This window comes from Ictidomys tridecemlineatus, chromosome 5 (genome assembly GCF_052094955.1).
Source record: "Ictidomys tridecemlineatus isolate mIctTri1 chromosome 5, mIctTri1.hap1, whole genome shotgun sequence".
NCBI lineage: Eukaryota > Metazoa > Chordata > Mammalia > Rodentia > Sciuridae > Ictidomys > Ictidomys tridecemlineatus.
Genome location: NC_135481.1, coordinates 159714079 through 159731163, shown reverse-complemented (window position 1 = coordinate 159731163; position 17085 = coordinate 159714079). Strand labels below are relative to the sequence as shown.

Sequence of the window (17085 nt, the reverse complement as noted above, 5' to 3'; positions counted from 1 at the left end):
AGACTTTCATGAAGAAAAAACCATGTCATTTTGGCCAAGGACGACACATAGGTGCTTCTGGCTTCTCTGGAAAATTGTCCTCTGCAGCACACCCTGGTCTAGCCAGCCCTTCCTCAACATCTGGCATAGCACCTACTATCTTTTAATACTTTTTAATTGCCTAAGCCGACTCCTAACATTCCTCCACTGCCTGTCAACAGGAGCAAGAGGGGGTTCAAGTTAAAGCTAAAGCACAATTCCAACCACAAGTTCCAGCAAACGTGGGAGCCGGGGGTTTTACCCGCTAGTGGCATTTCCAATGGTTCCCTTTTCACTTTGCTCCACGGGAAGCATCTTTGGCTCCTTCCCTCACTGCATTGATTTATCTCATGGTACACCTTGTATACAGAGCTTTAGATGATAGATAGCAATTTGTTAATATCTTGTCACTGACATGCAGCGACTGGAACCGTGGTCTGAGGCACACAGCCATATCCTCTCTCCTCAATTGATCGTTGTCATCCTTGCAAGATGGGCAAACCTCTCTAAATGAGAGCAATCAATACTGTGCATTCAGCCATAATTGTGGCTTAACTCGGTGTTCTTTGAAAAGTTAAGCTGGGTGATTTGCCCGTAATTGGGGTTTTAAAAGAGTCATACCTGCCTGCTCAAGAAGGAAATTAAGCAGCCAGACTCCCTGACTGCTGGCCACCTGCTCCCCACTTTCCTGTGTTTGACCTCTCCAGATCAGATCTTCCCTCTCCCGACCCCTCTCTCTGAAGTCTCTATTTGGATCCGGACATCCAAGGCCAGCAGTTACTGGCAAAGGCGATGAACTAGAATGTCTGAGCCTAAGAGTAGCCTCCTTCCCCCATCATCCCCATTGTGACTTTAGGGGATTCCTTGTTTTGATAAATCATGTTCAGTTCATTGGTTCAAACAAGGAAATTACACAACACCTTGGAAAGGCAATTCAGAAAGAGGTGAAGACCCAAGACCTGAACCCCAGTGCAAACCGTGCACTTGGAGTGATAATGATGCCCCCGCATAGCTTCCTCCACTATGGCGGACAAAAATTCCCTCTGGAGGGGAATACAAATAGTGAAAAAAGCTGGGGTGGGGAGGGAGGGGGTCAGGAAATTCTGTGTATTTTCCTCTTGATTTTTCTGTGAACCCCAAACATAATCCAGACTATAACAAGTATGAAGCACGACTCTACTCTTAACAAGCTGTGTGACTCTTACCCATCCATTTAATGGCTTCAATCCTAACCTCTCAGGAGCTGGTGAACAATAACAGAAATGATGTACACGAAGTACTTAGAGTCCTGCTCAGCAAACAGGACATAGTGTAGTTCTTATTAAGGTTCATCCTCATTTTACAGGTGAACACTCTGAGGCTTAAATGGGTTCACTGGCTTTTTCAAGTTCTCACAGGAGAAGAGGCAGGTATTGCAGGGCCTGTGACCCATGTCTGCCCATCCAGGACCATGTTCTCACCCACAAAGCTAAGTGGCCTGCTTTTCCACAGCCTTTTATATTATGTTAAAGTCCAGATTGTACCCAGAAGTTATGTTCTCCTTTCCATGAGATGAATGATACTCAAGACTCTTCATTCAGTTTTCCCAATTTCTCAGGGTTTGAAACAAAAGTCTCCCCACCTCATACACACACACACACACACACACACACACACACACACACACATACACGCACGCGCACACACACGCCTATGGCACCTCCTGAGAAGAAAAAAAGACCCTCCGCTGTCTACTCCTACCTCTATGAGCACACACCAGAAATTATTCAGCTCCTCTCTGTTATGGTTTGGAGATGAGGTGTCCCCAAAAGCTCCTGTGTCAATGCAGGAATATTCGGAAATGAAATTATGAGATTGTGAGAGCTGTAACTTAATCAATCTGTCCATCCTACTTTGAACGGATGGTAACGGTAGGGAGGTGGGATGTGGCTGGAGGAGATGGGTCACTGGGAACATGGCCTGGAAGGATGCATTTCCCCTGTGGCCCCTTCCCCTTTTTATCTCCCCTTCTGGGAGACCACCATGAGCAGCTTCCGTCCACCAGGCCCTTCAGCCATGATGCTGTGCCACACTTTGAGTTCAGAGTGGTGGAGTCAGCTGACCATGGAGTGAACCTCTGAAACCATGAGCCAACATTAACTTTTCCTCCTCTAAGTTGTTCTTGTCAGATATTTTGATCACAGCAATGAAATGCTAACCTATTCTCTGTCCCCAAGGAGACAGAGAGGCAACAAGGGCAAGGATGAGGCAGAGGAGCCTTCTAACATCAGCCTTAATCCTTCATCCCATATGCGTATAACCCTTAGGAGGTGCTCAAGCCCACACCTGGGTGTTCTAGCTACAGGGTCAGGTAACATGCTTTCCAGCATTCCTGTTTTTCTTTTGTCTTAATCTATTTAATCTATTGGGGAAGGGGGAAATCCTCAGACCATAATAAGGGCTAAGTAACTGCAGTACAAATTAAGAGATTTTTCACTTAAAAAAAAAATGTCCATGTTTAGGGAGAATTTTGCAATGTTCCTGAAACTCATCCCATCCCCATCCCCAGTTCTGCATCATCACCACCACCACTTGTGGGGTGAGGACAGGGAGACTGTTTTCTTGAGCAAAAAGAATATATTTGCTTATGGATCTGAGAGCAGTCCTTTTGATGAAGATGCTCTCTGTCCCTTGCACTCCTCTATGGCTTGATTTGATTTCAGTTCTCTGCATTGTGTTCATTGTGTTCAGAGAGAGGATAGGAGCCCCAGCACACTGGCTGCCCATTGGAACCATCTGGAAAGTAACAACTGAGGCCAAAGCCTCCCTCCCTCCAGCAATCCTCATGGGGATTTGGCCTGAGCATCAGGATTTTATCAACTTCCCAGGGGATTGTGCTGTGTAACCCAAGCTGGGGACCTCTGATTCACAGACAAAGGCACAGCTGAACGTCACAGAACCAGAGGAGCTTGCCTCAACCCAAAAGGAAAGCACCATCTCCCAGAAGCTCTTAAAATAACAAGTTCCTTAGCAGTTCCCAGGCTACTGGATCCCAACCGCCACATTAGCAGGTCTTAGGTCCAAATATTTCTCAAGTTCCTCATACTCTCACACTTTGTTGGTGAGCATGTAATTTGGTACAAAATTTCTGAAGGGCACTTGGCAACAATTGCCTTATAAAAACTTAAAATCACGTATTCATTGACCCAGTAATCCTACCGCTTAAGACTTATTCTGACATGCTTGAAAAATGTCACCACAGTGTGTGCATATGTGTGTGAAAAAAATGTTCACTGCAACCCTGTGCAAAGCTGCAAACTAGCAAGAAAATATGCAATCAACCAGCATGTCCTTCAATGGGTGACAAGATAATTGAATTTGCTTATGTAATGAATAATATGCAGCTGTTTAAAGGAATGAGAAAAAAATTAGAAAGCTATTCAGTGGTTTTGTTATTTCAACATGCAATAGTTTCCCAGAGTGTTAATCATCAAATAGTATTCCTTCAACGCAAAGGAAAAACTAAAATTTCAGTAAACTTCACAGATATCTTAGTCATACTTTGACAGTATTTTTTTAAAACTTTGCTTTGTTTTTAACTTGCTTTGTTTTACCATTAAAACAAAACCCACCATCCATCATCAATTCCACAATGTATGTCTTATGCATGCATCTTGCCACTGCTCTCAGCAAGTGGCAAGAGTGATAGAATGGTCATTGTTTGGGCTCCTGCAGCAAATACAGAATTGGAGATGGCCACTTGAAAAAAAAAAATCCTGGAGAAAATCATCAAGATGAGCTGGATTACAAATGCACTTGTTAGCCCAAAGAATAATCTTGTTTAGGAAGGCACAGTTAGGGATGATTTGACTTAGACTCTGACTGTGAAGGAGGTTTGTGGACATGGCAACCAATTTATTTGGCTCACATTTTTATTTTTTCCTTTGTTTGCAAAAGTTACATATGGCTAAAGAAATCTTTGTCCAAATAAAACTATAAGAAACTAATAAGAGCACTTAAATACAAAATAAAGTTTACAAATGAGAAGGAAGTATAATATAGTTTAATTCTCTTCATGATTATATTCGTTTCCTAGCCCGATGTAACAAATTACCACAAACTGGGGGGCTTAGCATAACATAAATCCATTCTCTCAATGTTCTGGAGGCCAGAAGTCTGAAACAAGGTGTTCTTGGGACCATGCCATCTGAAGTTTCAAGGAGTGGATTTTTCATTGCTTCCCCCATTTTCCAATAGCCCCAGATGTTCCTTGGCTTATAGTAGCATAACTCCAATCTCTGCCTTCTCATGACTTCCCTTGGACACATGCTCCTGGTATCTCTCTACTCTCCTATTATAACAGTGTCCACCATATTGAATTGAGGACCAATGCTAATATGACCTTATCTTCACTAATTATATCAACAATGAACCTCTTCCCAAATAGGGTCATTCTTGGGTACAGAAACCAGGAAATTTTAAACAAGATTAAAAGAAAAGTGGTGACAGTTTTCATTCAGGTACAGCACAGATTTGCAAATTGGGAGACACACGTTCTAGAAGAAAGACTGGGTTTTTAAAGAGGATGAAGGGAAACAATGGGGCAAGATGAAGTAACTTGTGTTGAACAATTTCCAATTGGCCCTATTAGTTACATGAGTTATTCTGAACAAATTTAGATTGGCACTGTGGGTCTGTTCATACATTAAGCTATACAAGGTAGGTGGCTGAGGTCTAAAATGATAGGTCACCAGGAAACAAGTCTTTTGGAATAGTCAATAAGTCAGCAGTTCTGTGGTTGGAAGCTGTTGGGAATCTATGGTCTTGTAAGCTCATTCTTTCCAGAGAGCATTCTTTATCTGGAAGTTAAAGAGCGAGCGATTTTTATCTGTGCAACAAACAGCAGCTTGCCAATTGTGATCTCTAAGGTTCACAGAGAAATTTTGTTTCCTCTTGGCCAAAGTGCAGCCATCATAATTGTTATTTCTACAGGTATTGGAGGTTAGGACCTCAATATATCTTTTAGGAACATAGTGTCAAACCAAAACAATGGTCAATCAATGAATTCTTACTGGTACAGAAAGTAATAGTTAGAGATAATTAATGCCATTGTGAACACATCAGAAACAAAACTAAAGTTCAGACTAAAGCAGAAAGCATCTATGTTGGTCTCTTTTAAAGAACTGCAATACTGCAGACAACAGGGTCCCAAAGAAACTGGATTGGGATGTGAAGGAGGGAGAAGGTGGCCAGAGTGTAAAAAAGCAAAACCCATGACCATAAAAGGCAATGATCAATTTATGTGTCCAAACATTCAGTAGTTACTGCTACTGAGCATATCATTACTCACATGTGCACCAAAAGCAAATGAGGGTCCGGGATACCATGGCTCCTATGGTGTGGTCCAGTTTTAAAAAAAAAAAATATTCTATTGTTCATGTGCATGGACCTGACTCCCTATAGGCTCCTCAGCTCTATTCTGGTGGCTATGAACCAAAGTGCAGCCATTTTATGATCTCAGTTCACAGCATCATGGATTAATAAATTTTAATATTTTGGGCAACATTAATAAGTAGTTTTGTGTTTTTTATTTCTTTTCTTACACTTACTTCAAGCAAAATGTTTCATCAGCCCCTTTGGAGACAGGTATCACCCTTGGTCCCCCTTCTCCTAGCCTCTCCTTACCCAGAATACTCAATGCTAATTAACAGCTGTTTAATTATCAGCCCAGCAGGAAAGTGATCATGGCCCAGGTCCTGGGAAAGTTGCATCCCCCTTTAAGCTGTCCCAGATACTGGAAGGTTGACTGTGTTACGTGCCCTTAGGGAAAAGCAATGCGGCTTAGTAGAAAGTTGGTAACATCTAGAATCCGTCAACCTCAGGGAGTGTGCCATGTTTTTGAACTGTTGGACAATAGTTTCTGAGTCTCCATTCCCTCAACTATAATAATACTCACCCCACAGGTCTGTTGGGAAGATAATGGTAATAAAAGTGCCTTGCTAACTATAAAATAGTCTGCAAATGTGGGGGATATTTTCTGCTCTGTCTTGGTGTGGTCCATAACTGGCATATTGCCGACACACACAAAACATCTGTTGACTAAGAAATCCAGATAAGGAGCACTGGAAGGGGCCCAGGCAGATAGGATGGCTTGAGTTACATTGGTCACACAAACCAAACTAAGATTTCAAAGTTGAACCAGAATTGTGTACTATCCATCTGTTCATTTTCAACAAAAATAATACCTGGTAATAAGCACTCCTGCTCTTCCATATTTTTCATTATTTTTTTATTTGTACTCATATTTATGTTAATGATGCAGTTTGTGGAAGTATTCTGAGACTAAATACTGCAGTGAAAGGTACGTTATTTTTTCAGAAAGGGAAGAAGCTCTAATTAAGTTGTGTGTGCATCATTTGAATCACATCTAAATGGCAATAACAGACATCAGACATGAAAGGTTAAAATTGAGAAAGAAGAGAAAATAAGTCAGGGGAATTTTAGTTATCATGCTAGGAACATGGTTTAGACACTAAAAAATATTTCTGTGGTACTTCTCTGATGGTATAAGAGCTTCACCAGACACAGAATTGTAACACTGAAATCTTCCCCATATGTCTTTAAAAATAGTTTATAACCACATCTCTGTTCATAATAATTTCAATTGTAATAGGAAACAATCCAACTGACCATAAGAAAGAAATAGATGGACAAATTATAGTATAAGTCTTTTTGGGTGTATAGAAATTAAAATATGATGACTATATAGTAGAACATTAAAATTCATGTGGTAAGATACACAGTAAATAAAGAATACACAATTTTATCTATAGTATGATTATGATTACGTATTAATGTGAATTAGGATTAAATTAGAACCCAGAGGGCTGGGGATGGGGCTCAAGTGGTAGCGCGCTCTCCTGGCATGCGTGCGGTCCGGTTTGATCCTCAGCACCACATACAAATATGTTATATCCACCGAAAACTAAAAAATAAATATTAAAAAATTCTCTCTCTCTCTCTCTCTCTCTCTCTCTCTCTCTCTCTCTCTCTCTCTCTCCTCTATCTTAAAAAAAAAGAAATTAAAAAATTAGAACCCAGAAAAATAAAAATAATAGGGTTGCATGGTATCATAAAAAGTGTTCTTCAGTTATTTGTATGCAAAATATGAAAAATATATATTTATAAAGGTGTTCATCTCTTTTGAAATATAACTGTGATCTTCACTGAGGACAGAAAGATAAATTAATAGACTTAGAAAACCTTCTCCAGTGTCATAATTTCTAAGTTCCTGAGCTGCAAGGTGGTATCCAGAGACTGCAGCATTCCAAAGCATGACTGATTTCCATTAAAATCTCATTTATGAAATTAAAAAATTAATTTTATGAAAATGAACTAAAGTAATCTTTTCATTAGAGGACACTTGGTCTAATTGAGTTTGGAGTGATTGTAGTAGAACATTCCTGCACTGATATTTAAAAAGATGAAAATTGGTGCAAGTCTTTCTGTTCTTGGGCATCTGGGAAACAACATATAGATGAGATTTTTCAAATTTCTACACTGATGCTCTTGTTTCCTGAAAATCCTGGCAAGGAAAGGTGCTATCCCAGGGAAATGACTCATGGCAATGAATCCAATAGAAGGAGAATACCTCAATGGAAGCTAGCCAGTCTCCCTTTAATGAGTAGAGCCGACAAAGCCCTCACTGTGGGACCCACAAAGGAAGATGCCATGACTGAATTCAGGCTCCTTTCTTCCCAAACTAAAGCAACACTCTTGTTTAAATACTTGCTTCCACAGTAAAAGAAGATTTCAGGAGATGCATGCTGTAATGATCTTTCCAGGTTGAAATCTATGCATTTACTTAGGCATTTCAAATGTCCTACATTAATGTATATGCACATGCACACTAATGTATATGCACATGCACACACGTACGCATTCTGTGACAGCTACGAGAATATGCCCTGCAGACCTCTGGCTTCAGGGAGAATAACTGACCAAGGACTCCAACTGCTGCACTCTGAAATCTATCACTTCCCATAGCTGCTCCTGGCCAGTTACTGAGCCAGGAAAGGATACTAGGGCAGGCCCATCCCTTGAAAACCCAGGATTCCTCTAACAATCAAATTCGAATCTTCTGCAGTCTTGCCAAAGTTTCCTTAGGTGGCAAAGTTTCCTTAACTATAGTCAAGGATATAGCTAAACAACTGTTCACTCTTTCCTTTTCTTGGGGTCAGACTTACAACAAAATTTCTTATCTTTTCTCTCCTAATTAAATTCTTCTACATTTCATTCCATCTTGGCATCTGCTTCTTAATGGTGGTGATGTTGATGGTAATATATGTATGTATGTAATTTTTCTTTTTTTTTTTTTTTTGGTACCAAGGATTGAACTCAGGGGAACTCAACTACATCCCCAGCCCCTATTTTGTATTTTATTTAAAAGAAAAGGTCTCATTGAGTTGCTTAGCACCTCACTTTTGCTGAAGCTGGCTTTGAACTCATGATCCTCCTGTCTCAGCTTCCCGAGCATCTGGGATTACAGGCCACCACGCCCAGTTCCTAAGTGTAACTTATATACATGATTTTTATATATTTATAAGTACATATACATATACATATATGCATATTTGAATCAGAATTGGTCTTCATTTGATAGACATGCATTGGTGCACATTAAATTATACAGAATAGTGGGCTTCATGACGCCATATTTTTATAGGCATGTAACATAATTTGATCAATTTCATTCCACAATACCCCCAGCCACAAGGGATCTCTTTATTCTTCTCTTCCAACCATCACTCTTGACTTGGCCCCTGCGGCCTCACTCTCATCCCATATCAGTTAGGGTTATTAACTGCATGCAGAAGATATCAGGGACTCACAATCAATAGGCAGCTGAAGAATCAGTCTTGGAAGAGTTTTGGGGTGGGGCTGAGAAAACCATAATCAGGATCCTTTTACAGGTAAAGTCTGGTGAGTGAACCTCTGGAATAAGTGGACTCCCAGGCCTCCTTGCCCTTGCATCACTTTCTGAAAATTCAGAGAAAGAGAGAGAGAGAGAGAGAGAGAGAGAGAGAGAGAGAGAGAGAGAGAGAGAGAGAGAGAGAGAGAGAGAGAAAGCCATGAATGAATTGTGAGACTTAGGGAGTTCTCAGTGTCTTTAGAGTAGTCAGATGCCTAGAGTTTTACTCCCACCAATACTAATGGATTTGAGGAAGTCCCCTCAATTACTCTGGGGATAGCTAGGAAAATGAATGTGTACCAAAAATTATAATAAAAATAATAATAAATATCCAGCACACACTTTCATACCGGTGCCTACTCCTTGGGTCATAGATGGTCACACTGGCCACAACTATTGAATGATAAAGTAGTGAATGCCTAAGTGAGAGAGTTTCCTGATTCGGACAAAACTTCACCATGGCCAGGAGCCTGCTTGAACTAACTCAGCTCCTAAATTTAATTTCCACTCATGACCTTGGGGTTCTATCTGACTGTCCAAAAATAAAATGTCAATACAAGGACAGCAGCACCATGCATGAATTTACTTTCAAAGGTCTCTTACTTACCTTCTAGAACTCTGCTGTTCTGGCTTTCCAACAGGTAGGTTTTCTTTTGTTTAGTTTTGAGGTTTTGATTTTTTTTTCCTTTTGACTGACTCCCAAGTGTGATAAACAGTACCATCAACAAACCTAAAGGCTAGGAAGCCCTCCAGAAATGAGAGTGATGCAGTTCTCAATTTCTGCCTCCCTGAATCCACATCAATCTCCTTTCCTTAATAGATATATTCTGTTGTTTTCTTTTATTTCACTTAATGACCCTTACCTCTTTATCTTCCTTGAGAATACTTTTCTCCATCTAATTCTAATCTTAAGGTACTCCACTTTGAGACCATCACCAAGGCCTGTTTGCTCAGTGCAACCACAAGTAAATGCTCTTGGGAAATAATCGTGAAGTGAGAGTTACATGAGGTGAACTTCCTTTTGCTGAGGAAAGATTTTTTTTTAAAGTCATTTACAAATGAAAATTGAATCCATGGGAATGAATTCCAGAAAAGGGTGTTTGGGTAATTTACCAGCATTGTCATTCCAGGTAAAGATGGCCTTGCAACAGGAAGGATTTGACCGAAAAAAGCGAGGATACAGAGACATCAACGATATTGACATCAACATGAATGATCCTCTTTTTACAAAGCAGTGGTATCTGGTAAGGGTCTCTCTTGTTGAAATTTTGCATAAAAGATATATTTCTATTTCCTCATTATCCAGTGGGATCTTACCAGCATCTGGTGCAATGCATTATTTTCTCTCATTGCTAGGCATCTCATCCCCTAATCTGCTTTCTTCCTGAACTGCTAAGTAGCAATGATCTTCTAAGGTCAAAGCTACTCCCAACAGCTGAGCATATTCTTCCAGATGCCAAAAAAAAAAGGGCACCCTTATGTGAATCAAGACTTGCCAAAATATATACCAGTCAAATTTAAAATGTGGGAAGAATAATCCAGGGATCTCAATAGGTAAAGTAATAAGAGGACACAACAAAGTCACTGGCAAAAGGTAAAGAACCTGGTGACTTCACAAGGGGTGAACAATACAACCCAGAGACTAATGTAGCAAAACAGCATCTCTTAGTGCTTCCTAAACAATGGCAGCAAATCAATTCCATGAGGTTTAATTGATGCAGAACTTGAGGCATTGAAATTCAATCTGTCGGATGAAGTGAATATTTTCTGGCTCACCAGCAGTCTGCCATGATCCATGTGGATTGGTTGGGTCATATTTAAAAGGAGATCAGAGACTCTAAACCAACCCAAACTGTAGGGCATGCTTTTGTAAAGAGAGTGGCTAATTTATAAATATAAATGGAGCTTTGTTTTATTTAAAATATGTTAAACAAGAGAGAAAATTAAATTACAGTCCTATGGACGGCTACATCACAGGAATGCATCACAGTTTCCCTCCTGGAGCGTCAGAGCTTGACTATATATATGCCTTATGGTTTAGAGCATGGAATTTTGAAAGTGCAATATGGAATTGGATGAGTTTATTATATTAGAACAGGTTAGGTTTGTCACAGTAATAAACAAATCTCAAATCAAAGATTGTGTCTCATTCTTGCTACATAATTAATGTTTCATAATCCTTCAGGGGCTCAAGATGACCAAGCACAATCTAAATTCCATCCTCACTGCTTTTATAAGCACCTCAGCAAGGAAAGGGGGCAAATTATGCATTATCTCTTATAGCTTCTGCCTGGAGGTGGCAAACAGCACACGAGCTCACATGCCATTAGCCAAAACCAGTTACATGGCCATTATAACTTCAAAGGATGTGTAGCATATAGTTTTAACCTGTGCCTGGAAGGAGAATAGCAGTAACTTGTATGAAGAACACTAATGCAATTCACACAATGTCTCAATAATACCAGAACAGCATCAATCACTGTGGGCTTTTGCCAGTACAAACTCTTACTTCAGTACTTTTTCTTTTTACAACCATCTTTGAGAAAATCTTGCACAAGACAAAGATTCAGGAAAAGAGAGCAATGAACATATTAATGTGGAATTTTTCTTCATCTCTCATTTCTTTTAAATTTTGTGAAGGCTTTATCTGTATTAGAACATTGTACTAAAGGTGACCCACCTATCTAATTCAGTTCAACAAATATTTTTGAGCAAGACTTGGTATGATGGTACTAAATTTTCAAAGGATGTGCAAAAGATATTGTTTTTTGTAAGAAAAATTATATCTAAATAAGAATAAACCAAGATGGTGTGTGCTGCATTCAAAATGTGAAGTATACACAAAGAGCTATGATACTAAGCATTTAATTCTGTCTCAAGGAGGGTTTCTTGCAATGAAAACTCTAAACATGTTACATAGAATGAGCTTAAAGACAGCCATCTAGTTTAAGAGATGACAGATATGAAACATCATTTGCATATTTACATAAAACAGAAAACATCAATTGTTTATATGAAAAAATAGAGAGGGAAGGCTGTAAGAGATGGAGGGGGCACCCAAAAGTACTGTTTTATGGAAGATGTGGCCCTGATGCTGGCCCTGGACTATCACATGGCTGCGGAGAACATCAAACAAACTACATGTGTGCTTTACAACACCAGCCTAATAAGATTCTCTGCTTTGGTCTGGTACAGATCAACACTGGGCAAGCAGATGGTACACCAGGGCTTGATTTGAATGTGGCAGAAGCCTGGGAGCTGGGATACACTGGGAAAGGTGTGACCATTGGAATTATGGATGATGGTGAGTATTTTGAAGCCTTTGCATCATTTGGAAGCAAGTGTGTCTTTGCATGCCTTCAGAATATAAAAGATTCATTGTTTTGGGAAATGCTAATAGGAGACAGAATCAGCCTCTCTGATATTGGGCCTGATGACCATACTTCATTGTGACCAAATCTTCGCCTTTCTCCAAATCCGTGGTCTTTAAACCTGATGACACCCTTAATAAATATTGTTTTCAATTAATAAATAAGAGACTAAATAAACAACACCTACCTGTCATTCAACCATAATTTCTTATTGGGCTACAGTTTATACCTCATCTTAAAATGTCTTCTCAATCTATTTATATTTACTATTTTTTTTAGAGCTACACTATCCAATGTAGTAGACACTAACTATACGTAACTACATACATTTAATACTAAATTAGTTCAAGCTAAATAAAAATTCAATTCTTTAATCACACTCAGTTCACTTCAAGTTTTGTTTGATTTTTTGTTTTGTTTTGTTTTGTTTTGATTTTTATGGTTCTGAGGATAGATTCCAGGGCTAGGCAAGCACTATACAACTGACCTAATCCCCACCCATCATTTCAAGTTCTTAATAGCCACACAGATTAATTCAGCTGCTGAAATTTAGTTCAATTCTATTTCCATCATCACAAAAATTTCCTATTAGACAGGATGCTTCTGGATTCATGAAATAGCTTTTTAGCAACAGAATCAGGGTTTGGCGAAATTTGACTTCAATACTACTTTCAGAATGAGCCCTTGAATACATTTCATTACAGATAACCACCCCCCCTTTATTATTCTATCCTGAATGTCTTCCAGACAAAGACGCAACAGAACTTCATTTTTTTTTAACTTGAAAACTTTCATTTCTGTGGTATTGAAACCCATGAGTTGGAGGAATTGGTGATTTTCCAACTACACATGTCCTTGACTCCACTAAAATTCTGTAGAATCACCGTCTTTTCACTGGGAACATGCTTCTGTCCTTCATCAGCCAACCAAGCCCCCCAGTAAAAAGCTCCACTGTGCATTATTGGTCTCATCACATACAAAGGCTGCACGGAGATGAAACAATAGAGCCTTTCCTTTCTGCAGATCCTCAAAGAACACGATGTTGACTAATGCAAGGCTTTGAAGCAGAATTGATGGGGAAAACAAGGGAAGACAGTGTGCTTAAAATCTGTGTTGTCTTTGTCAGGGTTCATTAAATACCAGCACAACAACAATGCCTCCGTATTTTCTGATGTGTGAGATGTTTTGAAGTGGATGTGAAAGCTTTCTCTCCAGTGGCTGAGGGCTCTCACAAGAAGAAAGGAGGTCTTGCACATGTCAGGCAAGCACTCTACCACTGAGCTACTCACCAGCCCATTATTTCAAGAGGGTACATGGACCGATGTCCGGAGCTTTTGAGTGTTTTTGTTGTTTTGTTTTGTTTGTTCCTAACACCTTGGCTTAAAACCTTTCCAAAGCATTTGAGGTCAGCTCCCCCAGGAACAGAGGCATCTAAGTTTGGGGGAAACCTACCTAGTATATATTGGGATGGCTAACTCCAATAGTACCAAGCATCCTTTACTGGAGATCAGAGAGACCTCCCTAAAAGTGATTCTACAATGACAGCACATGCACATTGCTCTTCTGAAACCTTGACCAACAGATGCCTGTTTCAGATTTATTTAACTGTAGTGCCCCCTGACACTTAAGTCATCCCTTCCAGAGTGGAAAGACAATGGCTCCTGACGATGGCTAAACCCTGTAGAAAGTCCCAGCAGAATTTCTTGATTAGTCTTATTTCTTCTGAAGATTAATGGTCTTTGGGACCTCCCCCCACAAAAAAAAAAAGATGATTAGTCTGTCCTCCCTCCAGCTAAAACTCCTGATAGCTCCATCATTTTGGTTATCTATTGCTGCACAATAAACCACACCAATTTGAATGACTTTTTTTTTAATTACTGTTTATCACAGTTCTGTGGGATGATAGGGCACAGGTGGATAGTTCTGCTAAGGTCTCACTGGGGTCTCTCATGCAGTTGGAGTCAGAAAGTTACTGGGGCTGGAGTCCACTGGAGACTCAACTGAGATGTTGAAATGGCTCAGCCTCTCTCTTTTTCCATGTAAGTCTCAGGGCCTTTCCTTTCTATGTAGGGTCTCCAGAAAGGTAGTTGGATTTTTTTGGTAGGTGGCTCATGACTCCTAAAGAAAATGTTCTGAGACAGAAGGGGAAGCTGCCAGTCCTCATAAAGGATGGACCTGGAGTGGGCATGCGTCACTTGCCACTTTTGCTGGGTGACTAGTCACAGGGCAGCCCACATTCTAGGGAAACAGGCTCTGCCTCCTAGTGCAGAGAGACAGTGGATTGGTGGCCATCTCTAATTCACTGCATGCTTAGTGAGCATTACGTAGGAAAGAACAATGACCAAGCCATTCTCCAAATCCACTGTTGAGTAGCAAGTTGAGCACTGTGGGGACAAGAACAGCCTCCCACACAACCAGGCCAGGTGCTCGGCAGCCTCTCACCATTGGGCATCTCTGCCCTAACACCCAGAAGTGGGAAGATTGGAAACACGGGTGCCAAATTTTCTTTCTTAACTGCCTGCATGGGTGAAGGGAACAGTATTGTTTCCCAGACATTCTCTCACCGAGATATTCCAAAATAAGATTAAAGATGGAAACAGATGGTGGAACCCGCCTGTAATCTCAGCTACTCAGGAAACTGAGGTAAAAGGATGGCAAACTCGAGGCCAGCCTGGGCAACTTAGGGACAGCCTATCTCAAAATAAAATTAAAAGGGGCTGGGGCTATGGCATGAACATACTTTATATACAGAGATATGAAAAATTTGGCCCTATATGTGTAATACGAATTGAAATGCTTTCCACTGCTGTCGTGTAGTTAAAAAAAAAAAAAAATTAAAGGACTGGGGCTGTAACTCACCTGTAGAGTGCCCTATCCCAGAACCCCTGCTAAAAAAAAGACTGCTACAGATGCTATCCCTGATAGATAAGAGAAAAAAATCATGTAAACCCTTATAAACATTGGTTATATTTTTTGGCCTGAATGGCAAATGTTCAATTATCTGCATGTGGGAGGTTCAATTTGTAGGCAACCCAGGTTTCTTTCATATTTCTATTGGTGTGTTATAATTATTCAAGATAGTGGAATTCATTGTTACATGTTTGTACGTGCATATAATATAACAAATATAACTTGGTCAATGTCCTTCCCCGTACCTCTCCCCTCCTCCTTGGTTCTTTTCTTCTACCCTATGATCTCCCTTCAATTTTCATGAGATTTCTCCCCTTCCTTTTTTTTCCTTTTTGTTTTTTCCTCTTTAACTCTCACATGTGAGAGAAAACATATGACTCTTGACTTTTCTGAATCTGCTTATTTTCCTTGACATAATGCTCTTCAGTTCTATTTTCCTGTAAAGGACATAATTTCATTCTTCTTTATGGCTGAATAAAATTCCATTATGTATGTATATACCACATTTTCTTTATCCATTCATCCATTGACACTTACCTAGATTGGTTCCATAATTTGACTATTATGAATTGTGCCAGTTTTGATAGCCATCTACCTCTCTCTGATTGCCGACCTCAAAGCTCAGTCATCACCCCCCCTTGTCAGATCTAGTGATTTCATAAATGCTCATAAAATGTCTTCTACCTTTGCTTAGGTACAATGCAATGTCCTTTCCACCTGCTACACATCACTGAGAGGGTGCTGCTTAATTAGCTATTGCTCAACGGGGCAGAAAGCATTTCTTAAGGGTCTGCTAGGACATTCTCGGCATGAAAATGTCAGCCAGGACTCTGTTTAATCATTACAGCTTCATCCCTGTTATTGTAATGGAACTGTTTAGTGTTGGGAACATGGCCTAGAAAATGGGATGTGACCATTTTGAAACACAGGTATAAACAAAATTCACCCAGACCAGGCACAATTTGGGACAGGTGATCGGCTCTTGAGATCAAAGACAGTCAGGGAAGGCAGGGATCAAGGCCTTTAGCCAATATCAAATGAAGCAAAGGAAGTAAGATAGAAAGCCAATGAGGCAGGGTCAGAGGGAGCTTCAAGCTGAAGTAACAATAAAACAATTAACAATTGCTGAGTGCCCAGTAAGTGCTAGATACTGCTTAGCATTTTGGAACCCAGCTACCCTTTTTCTAGTCTCTAAGGTTAGTATTATTATTATTATCATCCTCATTTTGCAGATGAAGAAATGGAGGCAAGAAATTTCCCAATGTCTCCCAATTAATTTTCTAGCACATATTTTGTGCTAAAAACCCACCTATTTGTTCTGCCTTCGTGATGAGACTTGGTGAATCCATGTTCATCAGCATAAAGCCTAAGGAACAGAAAGTCTTAAGTCTTAATATTCAAGATATTTAGAACTCTGCAATGTATAAGAAAGCAATAGGAAGGTCAAGTAAGGTGGCTGTTCCAGTGACTACTGCCGCATAACAAATGACTCCAACACTCCACAGCTTAAAATAACTACTTATTTTTTGCTCATGATTTTGTGGCACGGGAATTTGAGAAAAGCCTGGCTGGGACATTTTTCACTTAGTATCTTTCCTGCAGTTAAGGTCAGTGTTAGCTGGGCTGCAGTCATTTGAAGGCTCAACGGAGCTGGACATTCAATATGGCGTGCTCCCACAGCTGATGGTTGATGCCCTGCCAAGACTGTCAAATAGAGTGCCAACACGTTATATTTTCCTCTAATTTGGTCTCAAGCGCTCTTTCACAAGAATGGCTATAAATTCTAGCTCACATCAATAGGACTCCAGGGGGACTGGTTGTAGATGTTCACAATGT

The 17085-nt window shown here is 40.1% G+C and overlaps 1 protein-coding gene across 1 annotated transcript in view; it reads left to right on the top strand.

The window, feature by feature from the left end:
- Pcsk2 (proprotein convertase subtilisin/kexin type 2) overlaps positions 1–17085 on the top strand; it is a 255395-nt gene that overhangs the window by 128225 nt on the left and 110085 nt on the right. The window contains exons 3-4 of the mRNA XM_013356426.4: positions 10099–10212; positions 12164–12272. Of these exons, the coding sequence (XP_013211880.3) occupies positions 10099–10212; positions 12164–12272 (223 nt within the window). The remainder of the gene's footprint in view (positions 1–10098; positions 10213–12163; positions 12273–17085) is intronic.